Genomic DNA, 27,455 nt, shown 5'->3' with positions numbered 1-27,455 from the left:
TTTGCTATTTTTGGTTCAAGCTGTTTGAGTTCAGCTGAAAATAATTTGGACCTGAATTTACCATTTTTAGCTCTTGTGACCATAAGATGAGTATTTAGAGTAGGACAAAATCAAGACAGAAAAAAAAGAGGGTTGGGTTGAGTTGAATGCAGTTCAAGTTAAAAGGGGTAATAGAGGTAGCAACTATGGAGTGATATTTGTGAAAATTAGTGTTGGGATAATTAGAATTGCTGGTACATGAGATATGGGGACAGATACAGTAGTGGTAGTAAAAAAAGCCATAGCTAAAATTTTTTAATGGGAACACTTTCTCTTTAAATTATCAAATATCACATTATGGGTAATGAGTATTTTGCCAAATTTTATAAAACACTTAAACCCTTTGTATTATGGTGCCAAATCTAAATAAACACAGACCTCTAATCGAAACTGCATCTTAGTTTTGTTATAAGGTCTAATATTGAAAAAACACAAGCACCTAAAGACTTTTAGCATGTCCAGGACCAAGTTTTGCCAAAAAAATTTTTTTTTTAAAAGTAAAAGAGCTCAACATATTAGAGTGGAGCAAACAGTATCAAACAAAACAAAACAACAGACAACTTCCACAAACTCCTTAGACAAAGAAACAAAATTCCCACGTCATCTCTGGCATAGCCATCAACAACCCTAGGGATGCACACGTCTCCACTCGTCGCAGCTAAGGATGGTCATTGTGATGATATCTTCTACGCCTTTCTTTTGATTATGAAATATCCTCCTATTTTGCTCCATCCAAATGTGCCAAATGATCGCACAGAAACATCTTAATCGCTGCTTTCTATCTTCTTTTCTTCGCAGCTCATCTGTCCAACTCAGGAAATGGTCCTTCACTAACTCTGGAAAAGCCCAGACCCGGCCAAACATAGATATCCATGCACTCCACACCTGCCAAGCAAAATCACAGCCAAGAAACAAGTGATGGACCTGCTCAACATCTTTATCACATAAGACACAGCTCTTATCATTCTGGCTAATAATCCCGAGCCGACTTAGCCGTTCTTTAGTGTTCACTCTACCTATCAGGACAAACCAGGCAAACAGCTCTATCCTTGGTGGGACCAAACCTTTCCAGATGGTCTTTGTGAAGCTGTAGCTGGTTACGTCCTCGGACAGCATTCCTTCTTGTAGCACCTGCACAAAGGAGTTAGTTGAAAAGATACCAAGTCTATCATATTTCCACACAACTCTATCCTCCCTATTATTCGCTAGCCTCACAGGTCTCAAAGCCTCATGTAGTTGACTCAGAAGATCTAACTCCCATTGAAAGAGCTCCCTCCTCCATTGGAAGTTCCAAACCCACTCTAACCCATCCCAAAACCCACAATCCCCAATCACCGACCCACACTGGTTTGAAACAGAGAAGAGCCTGGGGAAGCGATCTTTCAAGGAACCACACTGCAACCAAACATCCTCCCAAAATCGAGTCTTTCGTCCGTCACCAATCTCCATTGCCAGACCTGTAACCATCTTATCCCTCAAATGTTGCTCCTTAAATTCTATATGGCAAATATCCTTCCATGGGTCTCCTCTAGTAGGCAGCACTTGAGAAGACAATAACTCATTCGGCCTCAAATTATTACAGGAACAGACCACCTTCTTCCACAATGGGCACTCTTCCTTAGAAAAATGCCACCACTACTTAAACAACAGTGCTGTGTTCCGAATCATAGCATCTCCTACCCCCAGCCCACCGAATTTCTTCGAGGCCTGCACCAACTCCCATTTCACCAACGCCATACCCTGCCTCCCATCCTCCTTACTCCACAGAAATCTTCTCTGTAGGGAAATTAGCTTCTCAGCAACTGCCTTCGGCATTTTGTATAAGCTCAGATAATACACTGACAAACTATTCAAGACTGATTTTATGAGCACCAGCTTTCCCGCTTTATTTAGCACCTTAGTTTTCCAAAGGCTTAGTTTCTCTTCCACCTTATCTATTATCGGCTTCCAAGTCTTAACCAATATTGGATTAGCTCCTAAGGGGACTCCGAGGTATTTAACAGGGAGCGTACCTTCCTTGCAACCCCACAAACTGCACATACGACGTACCCACTGCTCTTCACAATTGATAGGAATCAAGCTGGACTTATCGAAGTTGATACTGAGCCCTGACATCAACTCAAACCATCGCAATGGCCGCTTGTAGTTCTGCATAGTCTCATCATCTGGTGGGCAAAACAGGATGGTGTCATCAGCAAACTGAAGGTGTGAAAGCTCCACACTGTCTCGACCAACCACCAAAGGGAAAATACGTCCGTTCCTGACCGCCTCCCCAACCATCCTATGAAGTACACCCACAACCAGCACAAACAATAAAGGAGAAAGCGGGTCACCTTGTCTCAAGCCCCTTTCCATTGTAAACGGTTTAGACGGCGAACCATTAATCAAAATCGACATTGAAGCTGTGGTTACACACTCCATAACCCATGCCCTCCACCTGCGTCCAAACCCCATCTTCTCCAGTACAAAATCCACGAAGCTCCACTTGATTCTGTCATATGCCTTTTGGAAGTCTAACTTGATTATGGCTGCCGCCTCTTTTCTCCTTTTAAGTCAGTGCGCCAAAAAAAATTGATTTGGAAAGCTAAAATTCATGACAGTAATGGACAATAAATTGATGAAGTGGATTGCAGGAGCAAAAGCTTCTCTCTAGAATTTTATGACTGATTCCTATTTAAAAAAAATGATAAAAGTCATAAAACTAATTAAAATGAATCTAAAAATAATAATTAAAAATTAAATATAAATAAAAAATAATCAAATTATAATATAATATTTTTAATTTTTTAATTTTAATAGAATTGTTTATAATAATATTTGTTAATAAAATTATCTTTATTTAAAAATAAATCAGATTAAGTATATATATATATATATATATATATATATATATATATATATATATACGAGTGTAAAATAAAATAAATAAAAAAAATATGTTTAAAAATTATATAATTATTAAATTTTTGTGAAATTTTATACAAAATTCAATTTAAAAGCTTATTCACAGAAATGACTCTTCTACAAACGAGTTTGTATAGATTAAGTAATGGCTTGAGTTTCGTCAAAACGGCTCTCGATTTGTTATATACATACGAGTTGAATGAATGGGGTTGAACTGTTGAAGCCTTGAAGGGGAATTTTGAGACATGAAACTTTCAGCTTCAGTGGTGTGAAAGTAGGTATAGGACTCCCCGTATAAGCTATTGAAAAACTTGAAACTGAACCTTCCCAGATATTGACTCACCAAATGATGGACGGTTTATGCGGTGAAGGCTGCAAAGATTTGCCATTATTACTCATTCTTTTTTTGTTTATTTATTTAGTATTTGTTATCTGTTTGACGGGTTGGCGTTACTCAATACTCATTAGTCATTACTAGCTACCTAACAAAAGTCAAAGCATAATATTTATTTTTGCCGTTTTTACTATGAAGAAGTATAAGAAACTAATAGAATATATGTACAATGTGTACAATAGGATTTAGAGATATTCGATTCAGTAGGATATCAGATGTTTATTATCACTGGTATCCAGATGATTATTGTGGATAGTATGGGTGTATTGTGTTTAAAAAATTAGTAGTATTTTACTCTAGATGTTCATTTTTTAACCAATATTAGGCCAAATAAACAGCCCATTGTACTCATTATATCTATTGTACAAATATTCCATTAGCTCTCTATAACGAGATTCTTTGACTATTCATACATAATACTAACATTGACTTCAATTAAAACGATATATTCGCATGCTTAAAATAAATAAATAAAAGTGTTGTACAAGGAAAAACAAACAAATGGTTCTTTTCTTTTCTTTTTTTTCTTTATTTTTTTTTGGGTAAATGGAGAAAGAACAAAAGAAAACAAACACTACGCAGCTATTTTTTTCTTTTAAGAAATAGTATTTAAACCTTTTTAAGTGTAAAGTTCCAAAATATAATTAAAAGAAGTGAGTTTATATTGCTAGAGTTAAAAATGAAAATGAAAGAAAAAGAAGCAATGAATCTAACCCTTTTTTTTTTCTTATCCATAGAACTTGATGGCAAGCACCACAATAAATTGCAAATTGAGTCAGTATTTTTGTCAAGAAATTGCATCATTTTCGGAGAGTACGAGTAGGCCCAAGTACATTCTAACTTGGTCCAGCCCAAAAATCCACTAAGGCTCCCACAAATATAAATCCTAAAGTAAAATAAAATAAAATAAAATATGAATAAACATCTAAATTAATCTGCAAAGAATTTTAGATGGGACGCACTACAAATTAGTCTCTCAGTTGTTTTTAATCAAATTTTTAATGTATGTTAGATAAATAAATTTCTAATGAGTTTTATTATAAAACAATTAAATCCTAAAAATTATTATTATAAGACAAATTTGTTATTTTTCAAAATAATAGAGGGACTGATCTTATTCGGTGAGAATAATTTTCAAAACTTGTAAAGAATAAACTTTTATTAGAGATTAAAACATCTGATCTATAATTTTTTGAAAAACTAATTTGAGTATTTATTCTAAAATTTTTTTACCACATTATGAACTAATTAGGAGGCATTTACATTGTACGAGACAGGTGAATGGAGCCATCTCATAATTAGGTTAACCCATGGTGATGAAGAAGCGATACCAAATAAGTTGAAGGGTTTGACATGTCCAACAAGATAGATAGATGTATAGCAGGTTCTTGTTGGTGTACTTGTAATGTTATAAACTTATAATGCAACTTGTTTAGTGTCAATCGAGGAGGTTGAACTTTGATGATGAACATGAGCCAGCCCCACATCGAAACCGCTACTTGCCCCTCACCTACTAGTCTACTACCATGACCCATCCCATGTTTTTGACCACTTCCATCTGCACCTTTCGGACTCTATTAGCTGGCTTTCCTTCGCATTCAAACCTTGTTAACCAATCATGCATTCCAATTATTTGTACTTCAATTTCTTTCTTTAAGCTCCCCTACAAGCTTCAACTTCAATTCTGTACTGCCTCTGCAACATAAAAGTTAATCAACTTTACATATTGTATATCATTTATTAGTGATTCATGATAAGATACAATAATAATTAGGTACATTGAATGATGTCTATGTGCGAAGATAATTACAAATCTTTGACAAGACTTAAAATTAGTTAAAATTAAGGTTGTACATTTTTTAGTTGTAGAAAAATTAAAATTAAAAATATTGTCAAAGAATTAAAATATAATATCAGTTTTTGCTATACTTTTAAATATTATCAAAATTTCATAACCACACATATAATTCACCGAATAATTAACATCCATATACTCAACACAATTTAGTGAACGAGAGTTTGTTGGTGCTTTTTGTATGTAAGCCTGCATTTATTTATAGACATGGATACTGAAATTGAGGTAGAGATACAGAGACATAAAATTATGTTTGACAGAAAATATATAGGCAGAATTTAAGGTTTAGTGTCTAGACTCTAGAGACATTAAATTAGTATATTTTGTATCCATCATAACATAAATAACACAAGAATACGAACAAGAAATAAGGCTTTTTTTATTTATTTATTTTGTATCTTTATTTTTTATATCTTGTTTTCAGTATCTTATCTTATGATGTTCTCGTAATCAAACGCAGTCTAAAGTATCAACTACTTTGAATATATTATAATGCCACTAGAATGCTCTGTTTTCATTACAGAGAATTAGATTGGACTCCTTTAATTAACTTCAACTAGAATGACACTGTTTTTTCTCCCCCACATTTCCGGTTATGCAAATGCATGTTACTTCTAGGTCAATTTCAACTAGAATTAATCTCCAAATATGTAAACTCACTAATGGCTGTCTCTAAGATTGATCCTTTGCTTATTGCTCATACTTGCATCTCTGTTTGATATAAGAATCACATTAAATAAAAATGTTGTACTGTATGGATAACTCTTATGTAGACCTAATTAAATATGAATGTTTCAATGTGACAGTAAATTTGAACAATGTTAACTGTTTCTAAACCTCTAAATTTGACGATGCTGTAAAAATTCCAAGTCTTAAAATGTGAAGGGGCCAAAGATATTAGGTAGCATTAGTCTATTTCAAATTAAATTGGATTTGGCATGACGAATCACATCGCAACAGCTGTACATACATTATCTAGTTACTAAATTGTCATATTAATTAGTGACAACCTAATGTGTGATTTACCAAACTCCGTGTGACCTCACTCACTCATCCCCCATTCTCGATCAGTCATATATAGCAGAATAATCATGGCCCATATAAACAACCTATTCAGCCATAAAAGCCATAATCTTTGCACTCCATGCTGACTCATCACATTTGCCATTGTTATGTCATCAACCAAGTACAGACCTCAACGACGTTACAAAACAAAAGACACCGCTACTCATATGAAAATGTCTTGGTATAAAATTTATAGTTAAGATGTTAACATATATTATGTTAAAGAAAAAGTATAGGTAGATAATGAAAATACTAAACAATGTGAACAATGAATATATCGGATGTTCACTAAGTGTACGGATGATTATTCTAATATTAAGATTTATGTGAGTAATTTAAGGTATAGTGTATTTTTATTTTATTGGACCAATTTTAGAACTCCTTATTCATATTATTCACAAAAATTATTGTATACTTAACAAAGTCCTATGTTAAATAGTTTTGTATGAGTAATTATGTGTGCACGTTATTTTGACGCGAGAAATGTGAATGTGCCTCATTTTGTATGTGCAATATTTATTTAGAAGTCAGAACTATATTAGCATAAGATGGAACAGAAACCACACTTCAAAGTGATGAATACATACAAAACAAAATGTCATCTTATTGAATATTGATGCTGTTTGGAGACTCATCAGATCAGATTACTTACAAAGCTAAATATGAAATGCACATATATAACTGGAAATTTCTACTGTATGCACTATGCACATGTTTAATTCATCTCATTGCATTGGTTTACTTCATAAACTAAAGGGTTGGACCTATGTACAACATTCATTGCATGGCCATTCTGACTAGTTTTGTTTTTATTATTTATAACCGTACCACCACAGGCTTGTTACAGCTGTAAACAATTTCCTCATAATATTAATAATGGTTTTGTTGGATAGTTAACTGTTTTTTAATCAACAATCAGCCATAAAGAATAGATACACAAATATTAAAAGAGACGAAAAATAAAAGTGAAAAAAATATTGAAAAAAAAAGTTAGTTTTTCATCTTTTTCTAATATTAATAATATTGAGCCACTTTAAACTAATTTAAATTCATCTAATAGTTTGTTCATTAGTCCGCTTATATAAATATCACCGGTTTAATTTTGTGTTATATAAACAGCAATCTATTGACTAGCAATAATTTTTTTAATAAAATTAAGATTTACGATGAATTCAGACTGTAGATATACTGAGAAGGGAGCCACTCAGATAAAGACGTTTAAAATGTCTTTTTTTTTAAAGATGTTTTTAAGTAATTAAAATTTAATACATATAATTGAATAAATCATATTATTTTTATCAAAATTTGATTAGATAAATTGATTTGGTACAAAAATCGGTAAACTATACCTTGGACTGGTTTAAATTAATATTTTTTTTATAAAAAATAACTACATTATCTCTATTATAAAAAATGACTAAAATACTCTTATTATATATATATATATATATATATATATATATATATATATATATATATATTTTTTTTTTTTTTTTTTTGAAAACCCTAAATTCTAACCCTTTTATTTTTTCTATGTCATTATAAGGTTAGAATTTAAGATTTTTAAAATTAAAAAATATATATAATAAAAATATTTTAGTTATTTTTTTATAATAGAGTTATTGTAGTTATTTTTTATAAAAAAAGAATATTAATTTAGATCGGTTTAAAGTTTGGTTTGTCGATTTTTCAACCAAATCAATTTGTCTGATCTAATTTTGACAAAAATAACATAGTTTAATCGATTATATATATATATATATATTAAATTTTAATTAATAAAAAATATATTTTAAAAAAAGACGTTTTAATCATTTTTATCTAAGTAGCTCTCTACCAAAACACAGAAAAAATAATGAACCATTTTCTCAACCAAAAATCATAAATCTCTTACATCAGCCAATACCCATTATTCCCGTTTTAATATCGAAAATATTTAATAACAAAATAATATTAGTCAAAAGCTACTAAATTTATTATTTTAAATTTTATTTAATATATTTTACAATAAATTAATATTAAATAAAATAAATTTAAACTATCTAAACAAATTATTTGTCTCTGTATTACCGATTCAATTCATTCTTGGATCCCGCAAAGCCAATAATGAAAAATGTTCCAAACTCTGCGCCTTTCGTACCCTTCGGACCCCTCACCTCTGGGGAATTTTGTTGGCTACCCATATTCTATTGTCCAAACAGCGATGGCATTTTTCGGTTTTATTAATACTATATCAACATATCGTATAACATAATTTGTTAGAACATATTTTAAATTAAAGTCCAATCTCATTGTTTAAAATAAATTTACATAAAATTAAAGGAAATATTAAGAAAATATTGCACACATTTCATTATCTAGCTATCAAAGTTTATTTTTCAATTTTCATTTATCCTTTTGTTTTTGGATAGCTTTTCCAATATTTTCTTTTTATTTTGTTTATTAGAGGTAGATACTATCACTTCGTGTCCATATTTTTAAAGAAAAGTACAGGGAGTCAATTACAATATAAGCCAAGTCAAGTTAATTTTTTGTAATTTTAGTTTTAAAATTCAAAAAATTAAGATAGCGAGGAGTTGTTTTTTTTTTAATAATAAATCTCTTATTTTTTAACTAATTGGTTCTAGTTGGTTATTCTCCTAGTTAATTTTTTAGTGCAACCGTATTCATAATGTCATTTTCAATTGGATTTTGCTACTGTAGAGAATGACTTTTGTGAATAATGAATTCTAAAATTAGCTCAATAAAATAAAAACATACTACACTCCAAATTATCCACCAAGGGACGAAGCTAGGTTAAAGTTGAGGGAGGAGCCAAAAATTAATCTTGTAATAGAAAAAAAAGTAAAATAAAACTTTTAAGGGGACTAAAATAAATTTTGTACACAATTTATAAAGAAAATTTGAAATTTGGGAGGGTCATTGCCCCCCTTTGGTTATAGGTGGCTCCGTCCCTGTATCCACCTAAATATTAATATTAGGATAATTATCCGCACACCCAATGAATTGAACATCTGATATATTCATTGTTTACATTGTTTAGTATTTTCATTGTTTATCTATACTTTTCTTTTTTAATTTAAAAATATAAAAGCATTTGAAACATCCAATATTTTTTTTTCTCTTCTTAATTTTTATTCATCCATTATTTTGTTGGCCGATTATAATTGAAAAAATTTTAATTGCTTTAAAAACTGCTTAGAAATACTACTATCAGTATAAATCATATTTATAACAATATTTTTTAAAATTAAAAATAACATTATCAATTTAAAAATAACAATATTATATATTCACTCAATATTTTCTATACCATATATTAGTCCGTCAACATCCTCAAAACTCAACCCCTTGAATATTTATCCATAATGCAACCAACTAAATTATTATTTTTTATGGATCACTTTCATTATGGCATTACAAAATATACTCTAGTCTTTCAGCTGTCAATCCTGCATGAATTGGCTTTTGAAAGGTAAGTCGTCCAAAACGGGGAAATAAAGACATTTTAGACGAATATTTATATATTTAATTTGAGCCATTGCCTGTAAATAAATGTTGGAGGATAAGGATAAGGTGATATTCATATTCATTCTATCAAGCCTAGACATATAGGCTTGCATATTTTAATCCTTTGGCAAACTAATCCCAAGGCTGTTTAATTTTGTCTGACACTGAATGATAATATATATACCTATTTGAAATTATTTTAGCTATTAATATCCAGAATATATAGACAAAAAAAAGTTTTGGAAAAAACAAGAGTAAGATCCTAGATCCCCCAAAAAATTATTCGGGTTGTCTAGTGTGTCTGTGTTTATAAAAATTGAGTGTAGAATGTAGACATTTAAAGTGTTGCATTTGATAATTAGGATATTTAATACAACAGAGAGATAAAAAATACAAATTTACCTTGTTATTTATATATTTACATTTCAATATAGATTATGTTCTAAGGTTAACGATGATATTGTATTAGTGGCAGAAATAATGACTGATAAAAACAGTTGAAATTAGTAAGACCTCAGCTTTTTTGGTGAAGCAATACTCGGCCAATGCAATAAGATGATAAAAGGTATTTACAAACAGGCACTTCCAAAATCAAAATAATCGTTTTTGTTATGCCTCAAATTATTACAAACAGATCATATCCAAATAGCATTCATTGTCTTTTGTATTTAGCCTCTTAACTTGTTTTGGGTAAACTATATTTTTGCCCTTAAAATTTATTAAAAAATTTTAAAATAATATTAAGTTTTATTTTATTTTAATTTTATTCTAAAATTTTTTGATTTGTTTTAAATATATTTTTAATAATTAAATTTTAAAAAAATTAAAATTAATTCAACAATAATACATAATAAATATATTTAATTCACTTGTGTTAAATACTGTTCTTATGAAATTCTTTTTAAATTAGTCATAATTTTTTTTAAAAATTAGTCGTTAGAGATAAATTTAATACAAATAAAATTTTTTTAAAACAAAATAAAATTTAAACATATTTTTAAAATTTTTAACAAATTAAAAAAAAAAAAACTTTACCCATTTGTTTTTTATGTCTTCTACTACTACTGTATGTTGATTCTACGTTTGATACGGGAACAAGGACAAGGTACTCTTCTGTAGTTGAAATTAGTATTTGATAATCATTAATTTAAGATATGGATACAAGCTAAGTTTCCACTTAGAGAAGGTCGGTAATTACAAATCACAGGACACATGCTGTTACTGTCAATGGCCACAGTATTAACTACTGTTACTGTATTAACTACTGTTACATATCTAATACAATAAATAATATGCTACATTTTGGACGCTTAAGTTACCGTATTGGATTAGTTTGATGTCGTTTTCAAGAATAAAATTCCTTCAAGAATTAAATCTCATACCAAAAATATTGCACCAACTCTCAATGCTATCCGATTCACCGGGTTAAAACTTCAGATCTACTACAAATTAAAATGGAAAAGAGGAGACAGGAAATTAAAGATTCGAATATCCCACAAGACTTGGCTAATTCTCTTCACGAATCTAATAGCTTCGATGGTTCACTAAATTACAAGCTCTACATAAAAACTAATCTTCAAAATTTTTTTATATTTAATTTTCTCCATATTTAATATATTCACAAAGAAATTTAAAAAAAAAAGTTGACCGAAGCACATTTTCTTCCAAAAATGCCCCTACTCCGGTATAGAAGTCAACAACGCCGCGAACTTCTCCTTACCACCACTTCTACTACTGGCTCTCCTGGACCTACGTGAAGAAACGGCAGCTCCGCCACCAGCTGCGGCAGAAACACTCCGTAAAGACTTATAATCCGGTTGGGCAGTTATGACAATCTGTTTGCGGCGATATCCGTATTTGTCGGAGGTGGCAGCGGCGCTCTTCATGAGAGCGGAGCTGGCCTTAACGGCCAATGCGGCCATCTCTGCAGGCTGCAAGGGTTGCCTCAGGCGGTTTAAAGGAAGAACGAAATAGAGTTGTCCCGGTTGCAACACTTCGTCTTCGTCAACTGCGGTAACGACGTCGTCAAAGTCCATCTGATCGGAGTTGCATATAAAGCAGGTAGGGTTCTCTCCCAAGAGGTACGAGACCTTCACAGGGTACGAGAATTCCTGTAACGTCCCGTCTTGGAGAACGAGCTTGGCCGTTGCAACTACCTCCGCTGAATCGGCTGAGCTACAGTTTCCCATTATCTTTCTCTTTTCTTTCTTTCTTTCTGTTTTTATGTTCTATGCGTGACTCAGTGAGTCAGCGAGTCGGAGGGTGGAAGGTACTGCGAGAAGGGAGGTGTTAATGAGCATTAGCTGGAGGAAAAAGGAACACGAGGCGGAGATTATATATAGAACGAACCAACCTCGTGATTTGGACCGTTTTGCCACGTCGGATATTATTTAAAATTGTTAAAATTTTTGAACAGTGGGAATGGCTTTCCAGGCTGTAAGTTGTTGTTGACAGGTTGTACTAGTAGCGCGCGCATTAGTGTGTGTCATAACATAGAAATACACTCTCTCTTAAATTACGGACCCTGCCACTTGGGGGTTCGGGATTTGGGAAATATTTTTTTGGAGCGATTTCAACCGTTTGATGAGAATGTGGAGCAGATCACGTGGATTGTAGTGGGGGGCAGTGTTGTTCGTTATGGTGGTACCTAATTTTACACCGTGGATGATGAACTAACGCTTCTTCTTGTTGTTAGGAGAATTAAGGGTGGGATTTGGGGTATGGCGAAATAAAGTGGGATGGTAAAGTTTGCGAAATTTGGATAAAGGCACTATTCGTCACTCTCAGGCCACACCCAAAAGTGCTGCCATTCATTTTTTTTTTTCGAGATTCTCAGCATCGTGTTAGGTTCTTCACGGGATGGATGGGAAATCGAACTTTAATTTTGCCTATTCTTCGTTCCTAATACAATTTGTTCAAAGAATTACCTCTACAATCTACATTACTCCGTGCTATACTGATTACTTTCCTTCAGTTTTATTTTATTTTTTTTCTTTTAATATTGCTAAATGATAATATTAAATGAAAACATATCTTAATGTTAAATGTTTGTCGCCTATTTAATGGATTCAATGAAAAAATAATCACCAATTTCCCTTTTGTGCTAACTGCTACAATAATCATTTTTCTGAATAGCAAGCAGCCAAGCAATCATTTCACTGGATTTATGCAAAACGATAAATCTTATGTCTATCAATGAAGATCGAGTATTAGAGTAGAAAAGCTAACTAATAATAATATGAAATTTTAGGGTATGGCTTCTTTTCTTGCTTCTTTTCCAACACGTGGAAATCGACTAATATTAAAAATATAATATAAAATGTGCTCTTCATTATTGTTGTACAGTTTCCATTCTTTTAAATCATGGATCTATTTAGAACTAGGATTATAAGTTTGATAAAAGTAATAAAAGAAAGATTTGCCAGCCATTATTATGGATAACGTTAGTACGGCGTTGATTAATTAATTAATTAAAATGAGGATTAGAAGAGAGTCTTACATGCTAATAAAAAGGTAAGAGATCCCGGTTTTGGTGATATGACGTTGAAAATAAAGGGTTGTTAGGTGAATATTAATGAAGGCATAAGTAGTTTAATTAGCGTTCTTATATTGTGCATGGAAAATTATTCCGAAGCGTATCATTATTGAATGAGGTTGCTTTTGGTTTATAGGGCGCGGGAAATAATTGGACATATATATCATCCATTACGTACCCAGTTTTGATTGTCGTTATTGGGGGAACTTTAAATTGTTTAATTTAACGAGGAAGGAAACAAAATAAAGTTGAGATGGATTATTGGAGGGTGGAAGAGTTATATAAAGCAAGAGTCAGAAGGGAAAACGACGTGGCGACCATTGAAGCCACTAGTGCTTCGGTGCAAGGCGCACAAGAAGCCACGTTTCACGTCCAACAATATGACTTTCGCAACAGTAAACTCTACAAAACTATACCAATACGTTACTAAATTATTAATAGTTTTGTGAGGAAGATAATGTTTTTTATACTAAATTTTCTTTCTATATGATAACATATTCTCTATTCTGATTCGAATATTAAAGTGTTATTCAATTTTCCCTTAATTGTGTGCGAATGTATACGAAAAAATGTAGCTTTTTAACAATTGCATCTTCATATGTAGTGTAAGGCCCTCATAATAACTTGTGCTTTATGGTGTAAATTAAACCATATAATTAACTGACTATTTCTATAAAAAAAATCTTTATATAAAAAATTATATGTTTAATCAAATTTATTAAATTATTTAATAATAATTTATGATACGAATAAAAAATAAATAAAAAATATGAATTAAAATTGACTAAAAATATATTAAAATAAAAAATAAAAGAATAAATTAAAATTAAATACAAACAAAATTATTTAATTTTTTATTTAATTTCTTGATATAATAAAAAAGTGACTTCTCAATCTAATTTGTTCATATAATAGTTTGAGAATTGAATCGAAAAAATTCACTTAACCTTCTATCTAATTTTCTAATACAACAAAAGATAAATTTACTCAATCTTATTTGTCTACATTATAATTTCATTATAAAACCAAAAAAAAAATTTACATTTCTAATTACTCAACGACGATTACAATCATTTATGACGTATTTAAAATGTCTTATTAGAATAAAATAAAAAAAATATAAATCTTAAACATAAAATCTAATTTAATAACTAAGTAAATAAAATTAAAATACATCAAATTAAATTAAATATTTTAAAATATAAACTCATAATTTTTAAATAATATTTAAATTCTTTATATCACAAATATTTAAAATATACTCCATTTATAATATCATTTTTACATTAAAATATTTTCGTAAAAATAACCACCAAAACAATAATCATTGAATGACGAAAACAGATTAAGATACATCATGATGTAGAATTATATGTCTTTTTCCTAAAGTTGAAAATATCTTTATTATTCAACCAAATACGTCCAACAACAACAAATGACTAATAAATTCAGGGGATTGATGCCAGCCAACAAATATCATTTATGTATGCTCGAGCAATTGTAGTAATTATAAATAACACTGGCCACCCTATTATATATATTGTCTTGGCATAAAATGAACTAAAGCTTCCAAAATATTAATATATAGCATAAGCAAAAATGGAAAATAATAAAAAAAATTAATCAACTATCAATGAGTATAAATTTTAGGTGCGCAAAAATGTTTAGTTTCAAATTTATAGTTTTTAGATTTTTGCCCATATAAACATAATATATCTCTCAGCTGAAATCAGAATATTACCAGGAACTCTATCACTATCTATTCCAGCTATACATTTTTTTCATGAATTATATCATCAGCCTCAATCTCTGCTTCTGTCTCTCCTTTTCCATTTCCAAAGCAAGTTGAAGTCTAGCTGGTATATAGTGATATTTGTAATTTTGTTAGTGAGAATTATTATTATTATTATTATTATTATTATTATTATATGAAATAAGAAAAATAAATTTATATCTTTCATACTATAATAAAAGAATGTATAAAAATAATATAAATATCGTTTCTTTTACTTAATAATCTCCTGGATTGGTTTGGATCAAATTCCCCACCAACTTTATATATTCTTGCTGCCACAAGAAACCAAAGCTCATCTCCTTATCATTCTACGATCGACTGTAGACATTGAATTATGTGTTAATAATTGATGAATTTAATTTAGTCGTTTTCATTGATAAATTAAAGTAATGAATAAAATGACATCTCTATATTATTACAATGCAACTAAAATATCTAAACATTTGAATATCAGGTTTAGGTACCAATTTGATCTTACATGTTCTTAAAAGTAAAACATAAAATCATTTGACATTTTAAATAACAGGCAAGCTAAAAATAAGGGCAAATCACTCTATTAAGTCAAGAAGAATAAAATTTTACACAAATTCGTCAAACTAAAATCTAGTTCATGAATTCACTAATGTACATTTCTATATAGTTCGAACTAGATCAATTCGAACTCAAACTACATGTAATTTGAATCAATGTAATTTGAACTATGTATACACGCACACGCCCACTAATTCGAATCAACCTGATTCGAATTACACATACACAATAATTCGAATCAGGATGATTCGAATTATTCGTGGTATAATTTGAATTATGCTGTTTAGAAATTAATAATTTATTAAAAAATTTATTAAAAAAATTAAAAATATATATTTTATTTCATACATTAAAAAAAAACTAACAAAATATTTAATTACGACACTTCTTTAAAATATTAATGAGCTATTAATTCGAATTCTATACAATATTCTTTTGTCCATTTTTAATAGCTCATAAATATTTTTTAACAAAATTTTTTAATAAATTTATTTAAATTATACTACAAAAAATATTTTATTCTATGCAAAATAATTTTAAAAAATGGCTTAAAAAATGTTAGGAATACTATAAAAATTTGTAATATTCTAATGACTTAAGTAAATACATGCATGTACTCAGATTTTAAATAAAATACTCTACATAGTCAATAATAATTTAGAAATTAAAGAAAATATTTTATTCCATACAAAATAATTAAAAAATATATTTTATTCTATACAAAATAATTTTAAAAAAATGGCTTAAAAGATGTTATGAGTATTATAAAAGTTTGTAATAGTCTAGTGATTTAAGAAAATACATAATAAAAATATATTTTCTTTAATTTCTAAAGTATTATTGACTATGTAGAGTATTTTATTTACAAAAAATTTAAATAAATTTATTAAAAAATATTCATGATAATTTTTTAATAAAATTATTTAAATTATATGGTGAGATAATACATGATTCGAATTATCATGGGGAAGTTCGAATCACTCTGATTCAAATTATATGGTGAGCAATTCGAATTCTATACAATACTCTTCTGCCCATTCTTGATAGCTCATGAATATTTTTTTAATAAATTTATTTAAATTATACTTAAAAAAATATTTTATTCTATGCAAAATAATTTAAAAAATAGCTTAAAAGATGTTAGGAGTACTATAAAAATTTGTAATGTCCTAATGACTTAGGACATTAAAGAAATACTCTACATAATCACTATAATTTAGAAATTAAAGAAAATATATTTTTATCATATATTTACCTAAATCACTAGAATATTACAAACTTTTATAATATTCATAACATCTTTTAAGCTATTTTTTTAAAATTATTTTGTATAAAATAAAATATATTTTTAAATTATTTTGTATGGAATAAAATATTTTCTTTAATTTCTAAATTATTATTGACTATGTAGAGTATTTTATTTAAAATTTGAGTACATACATGTATTTACCTAAGTCATTAGAACATTACAAACTTTTATAGTACTCCTAACATTTTTTAAGTCATTTTTTTAAAAATTGTTTTGCATAGAATAAAATATTTTTTGTAGTATAATTTAAATAAATTTATTAAAAAATTTGTTAAAAAATATTTATGAGCTATTAAAAATGGACAAAAGAGTATTGTATGGAATTCAAATTGATAGCTCATTAATATTTTAAAGAACTCTCGTAATTAAATATTTTGTTAGCTTTTTTTAATGTATGAAATAAAATATATATTTTTTTAATTTTTTAATAAATTTTTTTAATAAATTATTAATTTTTTAATAATTTTTTTTAATAAATTATTAATTTTTTAACAGCATAATTCAAATTATACCATGAATAATTCGAATCAGTCAAATTCAAATTACTTGGAAACGTGTGTGTGGGTGTAATTCGAATTACTGTGTATGTGTAATTGGAATCAGGTTGATTCGAATTAGTGGATGCGGGTGTGTACATAGTTCGAATCATGCATTGGTGGATTCATGAACCAAATTTTGATTTTGCGGATTTGTGTAAATATTTTCTCTCCTTGGTTTATATAAGTGATTTGCCCTAAAAATAATGATTAATTATAATTTCACATTCATATATATATATATTAAATTATGTAGAGGAAAAATTTTCTTCTCATCTCCCATGCCATTAAAAGCAAACAAACAATCAAAGTTGGAAATGGTTGCACAATCTTCATTATATACTGAACTCACTTTTCACTTGATGATACCATGCATGCACATGTTAAGAAATTCTTCTCTATGAAGCAAAGAGAGAAGGTACATATAATGCCTTATCTTATGTGGTTTTTGGTGGCGGTTAAAGATGGTGGGGGCTAATAAAGAGAACCCCTTACTTTAATTGAATTTATTTTTTGTATAAAATTTAAACTTGGGGTCCAATATGATATCTTGTTAAAAAAAGGCATGTATGTCTTTCTCTTCCATAGCTTTACAATTTCATTATTTGGCTTTTGCTTTGGTTGTAATGCATGAAATAATTATCAGAGATACCCCTCAATGCTTACCAAGAAGCTTCTTCAATCTTCACTATTCTCCTTCCCCCACACAATGATTTGGCCTTTTTATCTTAAAAGAATTTCTAGGTCCACCTAAATGTCTTTTTTCTTATTAAATTCTCTAATTCTTTCCATTATCTTCTCCCTACACTATACTGGCGGCTTACATAATCAAACTTAATTAACCTGTGGTGTTAAAATGAAAATATTAGTCTATGGTTATTTAATTACCATAATTATAACATATTAAATATATGATAATTTTTTACACAAATGTTAAATAATCAATATTTTTTATTTGCCTTATATTTGAGTTTAGTTTTCATTTTTTTTACCAAAAATACTGATCTCTAATATTTTTTAAATTATTTACGTATCTCTACTTAATAATTTAAATTTTATAATTTCCTTACTCGGCATTCTTCTTTGTTAGGTACATAAACTAATTACATACATAGATCTAGCTCGAAAAAAATTTCAATATGTAACATATTGTATCAAACTTTTTATCGATGAGACCAGTTCAAATTTGAAAGGATATACATTTTCTACAGTATTCCATCAATCCATCTTTTTTTTTTTATTCATTTTCTTCAAAAACAAATTTTTGTATTTATCAATATATTTTTTTAAAAGTTCATGAGATTTTGTTTGAGTAACAAAGTAGAGGTGAACAAATAACTTAAATAAGAAAATTATGAGACTGAAGACTTTTTAACCAATATGTCATTATTTCAAAATTTATTATTAAAATATATTTTTAAAATTATTTATTCAGATATTACCGATTTATCATGATGGTTGCACCTATTAGCTTTTTACGAGAAGGTGCCTTTGCGTTCAACGCTTTTTTTTTTTTTTTTTTTTTATGAAATTCAGTTCTGATTTAGTGTCTTCAGAACAGTAAATGGTAGAAACTCAGGTGCAATCGATTTCACGTGAAGTTGATAATTGAGAGTCGTTAGATAATTTGACTAATTTGACTAAATTTTCATCTAACGGCTTTCAGCTATCAACTTCACGTGAAATCGACTGCACCTGAGTTTTTACTACAGTAAATACTTTATGAATTAATGTTTTTTTGTTAAGAAGTATTTTTGGAATAACCGTCTTCCAGGCACCATGTAAAAGAAAAATAGGTGTACTTGTGTCAAAATTATGCATGGTATCTAAATAACTAATTTAAAAAGAATAATAATATTTTGATACTAAATTTTAAAATTTGTGCTAATAAGTTATAGTTTAAATGACATAGTGTCCTCGTATCAAAGGCTTTTAGAAATTGTGATATATTGATTAAAAAGCTAACATTTTTCGCTAAGGGCTTTTGAGTATTTCCATACTAGCTAGACTACTGAATTAGAAAAGTTGCATGCAATAATGTCTACCAAATAAGACCGGATGTACAAACAATAATGCAACCAAAGCTTCTCAGTTCTCATCACTATATTTTAAAATTTTGTGATATACATGAGAAAAATAGAAAGTGACAGTCTTTTGCATGATTCCTTTAGTTAAATATTTTTTTTTTCGGATTAGTATCCTTATATTCTTTCAAAAGTATAGAGTAATTAATAATTTCCGAGCTTACCTTTGCCTTCGCTAGTAATAAATATATATATTTTTTGTTATTCAGAGCCTTATATCTTGACCTATATATAAACATTTTTGGAATTTTTTTGGGTTTTTTTTTTGGGGGGAGGGGGGGACGTAACGAATTAGTTTAAGCATCCTTTTCAGTCTCTGCATTTGTTTTTGTTTGCCATTACAAGGTTTAAAGTTCACATGTTTTGTCGAGAATAAAGAGGATGAATAGGGATGGTTGCCAACTTTGGCAAGAGTTTTGAATGTTTTTGTAACAATTGCCTCACCTAATTTTAATTGAGATTCAATGGATCGATATTCATGTAGTTATAAGTATAATCATTTTTTATTTTATTTTCTTTATATTGTTTGGATATGTGATTATAAGAAATCTTAGAAATTACATTTATATATGTCGTATGAATTTGTACTAACGTTTCAATTAATAAGGAAACACATGCGTCATTAATAATTGCTAGTAGCTTACTTATTAATACAATCCCACTAGGTAATAAGTAGCAGGCCAACAAATTATTTTAAACTGCACACTATATTAATTAAGAAAAAATATAGGTAGACGATGAAAACACTAAATAATGTGAACAATAGATATATTTGATGTTCAATTTATTAGGTGTGCGGATAGTTATCCTAATATTAAGATTTAGGTGGATAATTTGAAAATGTAGTGTGTTTTTACTTTTTTGGGCCAATTTTAAAATCCATTATCCATATTGTTTACAAAATTTATTATTTATCTAACAAAGTCTACTCATTAATTGTCATTAATTAATAATTATTTAAATTTTATCTTTTAAAAATACAAAATTAATAATTATTAATTGCAGTTATTTATAATTAGAGTAAATACCCTTTCCGACCCCTGTCTTTTTTGAAAATTGACTAACCGCACCCTAACCTTTAAAATTTGACAAATCGGCCCTTGAGTATTTGCTTCGTTAGACACATCGACCCTTCTGTGGCTCCCTCACTTGAAACTCGACGAAAAACGCTGACCTATAACGATGAGCAGGCGACCTGACATGTACACATCAGCTGAATTTGTTAGGACAATTTGGCCCCTGTCCAGTCATCAAAACGTCGTCGATTGAAGGAAAGGAGAGACGCGCGTTTTAGTGACCTTCTCCCCTTTATCCTCCTCTTCGAACCCTAACTCAAGTAGCAACCATGAGTGACGCAGAGCTATCCTCAGCCGCTCAGACCCGTTGTGGTTGGAGGAAGGGTAGGATGGGTTCGAGTAATGCTAGTGGAGGAAAGAAGGTGAAGTTTTAACACCCTAAATACAAGTGTGGAAGTTATGCAATTATGCAAGGATCTGCAACTGCCAAGAACTCAGACAGGATTTTCTTCGATTGTTGTCACTATCGTGTAAGTGTTCTTTCAGGCTTGATTATTGTAGTCAATTTGCCTTTGTGCTTGAACAAATGATCTTCATAATAACTGCAATTGCAGACGGAACGACCTCACTGCAACTACTTCAGATGGCTGGAGGAGCTGATTTCTTGTCATTTTGCACATGAGGAAGACATTGATGTAGATGAAAGAATGTTCTAGAGAATAGATTTGAGCAATTGGAGCACAAAGTGGATTTGGCAATTGAAGAAAATTCAAAGAAATGGAGTATTGGATTTAAGGTCTATGTTATGGTAGCCATGTTAATTGTATTAGCAGCAGTGAAATACGTTGTTATCTAGGACATAGATTGTATGTTGTTGCAGTATGGGATGTATGGTTAATGTTAATATATAGAAAGTTTGCTTTTGGATATGTAGTAACTATGTTATATATGGATAGATTGTGATTTCGTTGTATTAATGATAATCTAATTTTGTGTAATAGTTACGGATCTATGAAATCTTCGACAGTGTGATTTATATCCAAAAGCAAAAGAATTTCATTCATAATGCTATACACATAGGCATAGCTTAGTCTGCTGATGTATCAGCTGGAAACAAAAAAAAAATATTTTGTTGAGTTAAATGTTTACTCTCTAAACAAAAGATCACTAGTAGTCTGTTACATACTTTAAGTCATTAAACAATAGGTCCCAGCCTTTAATACATTGTGGATCCATAACAAAAAAAAAAAAAAAGACACCAATCCTATGTTGCTGTAACCATGTGTATGAGTTGGTCATTTCATTGCTGGTGGCCTTAAGCAATATCTCCTCTTGGATACAGAAATCAGGTGGAAGGGGTTTGTAGGGCTCATCTTCAGTGGGAGAAGGTCACTAAAACGCACTTCTCTCCTTTCCTTCAAACGACGACGTTTTGATGACTGGGCAGGAGTTAAATTATCCTAACAAATCCAGCTGATGTGTACATGCTAGGTCACCTGCTCACCGTTATAGGTCAGCATTTTCCGTCAAGTTTTAAGCGAGGGAGCCACGGAAGGATCAATGTGTCTAACGGAGCAAATACTCAGGGCCAATTTGTCAAATTCTAAAGGTTAGAGTGCGACTAGTCAATTTTCAAAAAGGATAGGGGTCGAAGAGGGTATTTACTCTTAAAATTATTTACCTATACTTTTTTTACTTAATATTATGACTACATATTGTCCAAGTAAGTAACAATGCAATTGAAAGAAAAAAAATTGATAATCAAATTAGTTCCTTAAAAATGATATATTCTTTAAATTCGTTATGGAAATATTTTTTCAATCAAATTAGTTTATCAAATATACAAATTAATTATATTTGTCCTTCAGTCACTCCATTAATAATTTTCGTCAATGAATAATGTTATGAAATATTAATTAACAACATACATAATACTTGACATGTCTAATTGAATATTGATCAAATATGTTTATGAAAATCTATTAATTTAGTTTTTTTTCCAATTACATAAATCCTATTTCTAATATCATCTAGCTACTAAATTAATAGATTTTCAAAATATATTTGATTAGCGTCTAATTAGATATATTAGGTGTCATGTATACTATCAATTAACATTTTATATCATTATTCGTTGACAAAAATTGTTAATTGAGTAATTGAATGACAAATATGATTAATTGATACTCTTTGAAGGACCAATTTAATTGATAAAATCTTTTAGAGATGAATTTAGAAAACGAATCTCATTTTTTAAGGACTAATTTGACTATTAATAAAAAAAAAAAGAAAAAAGAAAATTAAGATCATTAAATAGTAATGATATTAAAATTATTCTACTTAAATAATTATAAAACAAAAATATTACTTGTTCAAAAAAAAAAACAATTACCAAAATCAGTCATTTTTTATTTATATATAAATATATATAGTTTAATTTATTTTTAATATATATTTTATATTTTAATATATATTCTATTTTTAGTATTTACCTAATATAGTTGATGAAGCAATTTTCTGAATGTCCATCTTAGAATGTTATATAAGTTACTTTAATTATCAATATCTTTAATGTCGATAATGTTTTAAGGAAAATTTTCTTAAAATCTCATGCTTTTCAATTTAAAATAATGTGAAAAGAAAAAAAATATTACTTACTTAAAAATATCTTTACATAAAAATAATAATAAATAATTTAATATATTTAACTAAATTATTTAATATAATACATGTCAAATATATATAAGTGTAGCCACCAAGAACTACATCTTTTGGCTTCTTTAACCTTTTGTTGAGTATTGTTTTACTTGGTTCTAGAATATTTTTATTTCCTTTATTTGAATTTCCATAATTTTTTTAGATATTGTGTATTAGAAGTGTAATGTCTTATAATTTTCTAATTAGAAAACCGTTTTATTTTGTTTTCTTATTAGTATTTGGGAGATGGTATTCTTGATGTTGGAGTGTTAGATGGAGTTCATTAGGCATTAATACATATGATTAGTTATTAATTTAAAAAGTATGATTTGATTAATTTCTACCTATTTGTACATTGAACACAAGAGTATAGAGTGCATGATTCCATGGCACCGCCGATACGCTATAGATTGGATTTGGTGGCAATGGTACCCATTTTGTACATTCCAATTGACCACTCAAGTGTCCTCTTTCTTTAGAGGTCAAACAAATTGGGCATGCCAACCTTGCTGGCAAAAAGTGTTAGCGGAGGAAGGAAGGTTCATGGTAATGGCAACTCCAAACTTTATAATCAGATATCCAATTTGATCAATGATTCTAAGACCATATAACATCTTTAATGGATTTGAAAATCTAATGGACTGACAAAACAAAGATTATTGTTTTTTGAGGGTGTCTTGATTCATAATATTGTACTATGTTCAATGTGTTATTGCCGGTTGGTGGAGTTGATTGTTTGCTCTCCTTATCCAATTAATTTAGCCAAGATACATCAACATTATGCAAGATAATGGGTTGTCCTATTATTGAGTATGATTTTAATAAGGAAGGTCCCTTCACTAGCAAGCATGAATCTTCTTACCTTTTAAAATATATGTAGCCTTGATGCAGTTAGATGTATTGATTTAAAAAAATCATTGGTTTGCTCTGTGTGTGACTTATGATTAAATTATACAATAATGGCATGCATATCGCCTAAAGTGCATTTCAGTTTGAAACTTATCAATACTAAAACGCCCATTTACAAGTTTTCTTTGGTCAATGATTGAGTAAATTTATTTTATGCAGAGGATGAATAAGGCTTTTATTTACAGTGTAGACATTTTAATAAAGCCTGATAATAAAGGTCACATAACTCAGAGAGAATACCCATTTACCAGTAATGACTTGGATACATTGAAAATTTTACTCTTGAAAAGAAGATATGTTTTTTTTTTTTTTTAAAACTTAAGCTGTTTACTGCTACTGAGAATCAAATATTGCAAGTATATTTCCACTACAAAGGTTTGCATAGATATCCTACAAACTTTAGATGATCTGTTTATTGATCAAAAGCATTAGTATATACTGTTAGCAAAAGCCATTGATTTCAATGGAACTTATTGCCCAACACTTTTTTATCCCACTTTCATCCATTATTTTCCTGATCTTTCTCATGTCATCCCATCTTTGAGATTCTGAATACATGTTTGAGAGAAGCACATAAAGCCCAGAATTATATCTTCCCAACTCCAACAATTGCTTCATGATTTGCTTACCAATCTCTAGATTTCCATGGGTTCTACAAGCACCAAGCAAAGCACCCCAAACCACCACATCAGGTTTCATGGGCATCCCTTTGATTAGGGCCATCGCTTCTCCCAAGAGCCCGCCACGCCCTAAAAGATTGACCATGCATGCATAATGTGTAACACCAGGAGAAATCCCAAACTTGGAACTCATTATGTCAAAGTAATATCTCCCCTTGTCCAAAAGACCACTGTGACTACAAGCAGAAAGTAGCCCTGTGAAGGTAATCTCGTCAGGAAATAGCCCGCTTCCTTGCATCTTCTCGAACATGTCAATAGCTTCTTCTCCAAAACCATGCAGAGCAAGTGCCCCAATAGCAACATTCCATGACACCACATTCTTCTTTGGCATCCCAAAGAAGATGTCCATGGCAGTCTGAAGGGCACCACATTTAGCATACATGTCAATTAGGGCGTTACAAAGGGTCACACTTAGTGTAATATTATTGTTACAGATGTAATTGTGAGCTTGTTTCCCCAATTCCAAATCACCCATGTGACTGCAGGATGAAAGAACGCTAACAAGAGTGGTCTCATCTGGCATCACACCTGAACTACACATTGTGTGGAAAAGTTCCATGGCTTCCATGTATTTCCCTTCTTGAACATGACAGCAAATTATTGAATTCCAAGAAACCACATTTTTCACTGGCATCCTATTAAACATCTCCAAAGCATAATCAATAAGCCCATAGTTAGCATATGCATTAACCATACAAGTCCACGAAATGACATTCTTATCAAGCATTTGATCGAAAACACATTCGGCATATTGCAAATGCCCGCACTTGGCATACATATCAATGAGGGCATTCGTCACAATTGAATCAATTGCAATTCCGGTAGCGATTATGTAAAGATGCATGAATCTTCCCAACTCCAAATTACCATGCTTCGAGGAAACAGAGAGCAAGCAAACCAGGGTGATCACATCAGGCACCACATCCAACTTTTGCATCTCTCGAAACAAGAAGATGGCTTCTTTGCAAAACCCCAGCTTAGCATACCCACTAATGATCGAATTCCATGAGACCAGGGTCCTATCAGAAATATCATCAAACACTTTCCTTGCACTATTTATAAGGCGACAAGCAACATAGGCACTCAAGAAAGCGTTCTGCACACAAGCGTGAGACCCCATCCCAAGCTTAATAGCGTGAGCATGAAGAAGAACAGCTTCCCAATATAAGGATTTGCAAGCACAAGTTTTGACAACAAAGGGGATGGTAAACTCATTAGGGGAAATCCCAGCATTTACCATTTGGCGGTAAAGTAACAAAGACCTTATTGGGTCATCGCTATTTGAATAACCCTTTATGAGATGATTGTACATGAACTTATTAGGTTGGGGACTTTGGTCGAACAGAAGCTGTGCATAACGGAGATCCCCCATTTCGGGAGAAGTGCAGAAAGAGACAAGCTTGCCAATTGTGAGCACCTGACCAGATAGGCCATGGAGGATAGTCTGGGCATGGAGGAGCTTGAGCTCTCTCATGGAGGAACATCGCTCTAAGAGATGGTGAAGGGTTTGGTGAGTGGGTGACTTGAAATTATGCCAAATGCTTTGTGCTGAGTGAACGCAAAACAGGCGGGAACCAACGGTCGCGTGTTTCAGAGCGGCTGACATCAAATCAAATCAAATAAATCTACCTACCTAGCTTCCCTACAATTACAAATAATCATGGACTAAATTCTCGTATTATTCCCTAGTTTTACCAATTTAGTCTTTAAATTTAAAATTTATTATATTAGTCTCAAGATTCATATCCTGTATTGGTCCCTAGATCTTTTCAGTGCTGAGTTAGTGAACAAAGATTTGTCATGCTGTAAGGATTGGCTGACGTGATAAAATTGATTTTATAAAAAATACAACAGATCACTAATAGAGTGAATTAGGGTTTATAAATAGGAAGGACCAATTTGGATAAGAAAATTAATCTTGCGCGTTAGTTAGTCGTTTTGCAATTCAACGTGATAAAGAAGAGATAACTTAACACTTCATTCGCAAATTCACCACTGGAAAGACTAACATAGTATCCGAAAATGAATCTCAAAAATTAGTATAGACAATTTTAAATCTGAGAGACTAAATTGGTAAAAGCCGTAAATCTAAAAGACTACTATAGAAATTTAGTCAATAATCATGTTTCATAGATATAATAGATTGTTGTATTATCTCAATTTAGGCACTTTTGTAAGAATTACTATCAAACTTGGTTATCTCGAATTATTATGTTGGCAATACCTAAAAAATCAACTACTCAAATCAGTTATAATATATTTGTATATAAATATATATTTTATTCAATATATTTTTAATATGTATTTTATATTTAATATTTATTATATACAAATCAATGATTAAATAACTATTTTAGTGAGTGATTTTTAGTGTCGGATTTCATTTTGCTACTACATATCTACATCTATAATTCTTTAATAGTTTAATTTTATATGGTTATAATTTACCTTTATTTCTACCATCATCGCATATTATTTTCTTATTTTAAAATTGTTAGTTTTCTGATCCAATGGACATTGTTTGACTATAAATTATGCAAAACTAATTAGTAATTCTTTCCACACTTTCCTTTCATATTTATACAGCTATCATATA

The 27,455-nt window shown here is 30.1% G+C and overlaps 1 protein-coding gene and 1 pseudogene across 2 annotated transcripts; both read right to left on the bottom strand.

Annotated features, from left to right (window-relative positions):
• Positions 1-11,269: 11,269 nt before the first annotated feature.
• Positions 11,270-12,088, bottom strand: LOC107642820 (uncharacterized). The gene has a single exon (XM_016346297.3). The coding sequence runs from the start codon at positions 11,954-11,956 to the stop codon at positions 11,444-11,446; it is 513 nt and encodes a 170-aa protein (XP_016201783.1). The 5' UTR covers positions 11,957-12,088; the 3' UTR covers positions 11,270-11,443.
• A 12,358-nt stretch (positions 12,089-24,446) lies between these two features.
• Positions 24,447-26,611, bottom strand: LOC107640093 (pentatricopeptide repeat-containing protein At2g22410, mitochondrial pseudogene; annotated as a pseudogene). Its single transcript, XR_015883618.1, has one exon. The product of XR_015883618.1 is annotated as a pentatricopeptide repeat-containing protein At2g22410, mitochondrial pseudogene (transcript).
• Between the last annotated feature and the right edge of the window lie 844 nt (positions 26,612-27,455).

This window comes from Arachis ipaensis, chromosome B5, assembly GCF_059453495.1.
Source record: "Arachis ipaensis isolate K30076 ecotype BB chromosome B5, ASM5945349v1, whole genome shotgun sequence".
NCBI classification, from domain to species: Eukaryota; Viridiplantae; Streptophyta; class Magnoliopsida; order Fabales; family Fabaceae; genus Arachis; species Arachis ipaensis.
The sequence above is the reverse complement of the archived record's forward strand: the minus strand, read 5'-3'. Positions and strand labels throughout refer to the sequence as shown.

What these genes read in the sequence shown, in the direction of transcription:
- LOC107642820 (XM_016346297.3), bottom strand. Translation starts at nt 11,956, where the DNA reads ATGGGAAACTGTAGCTCAGCCGATTCAGCGGAGGTAGTTGCAACGGCC.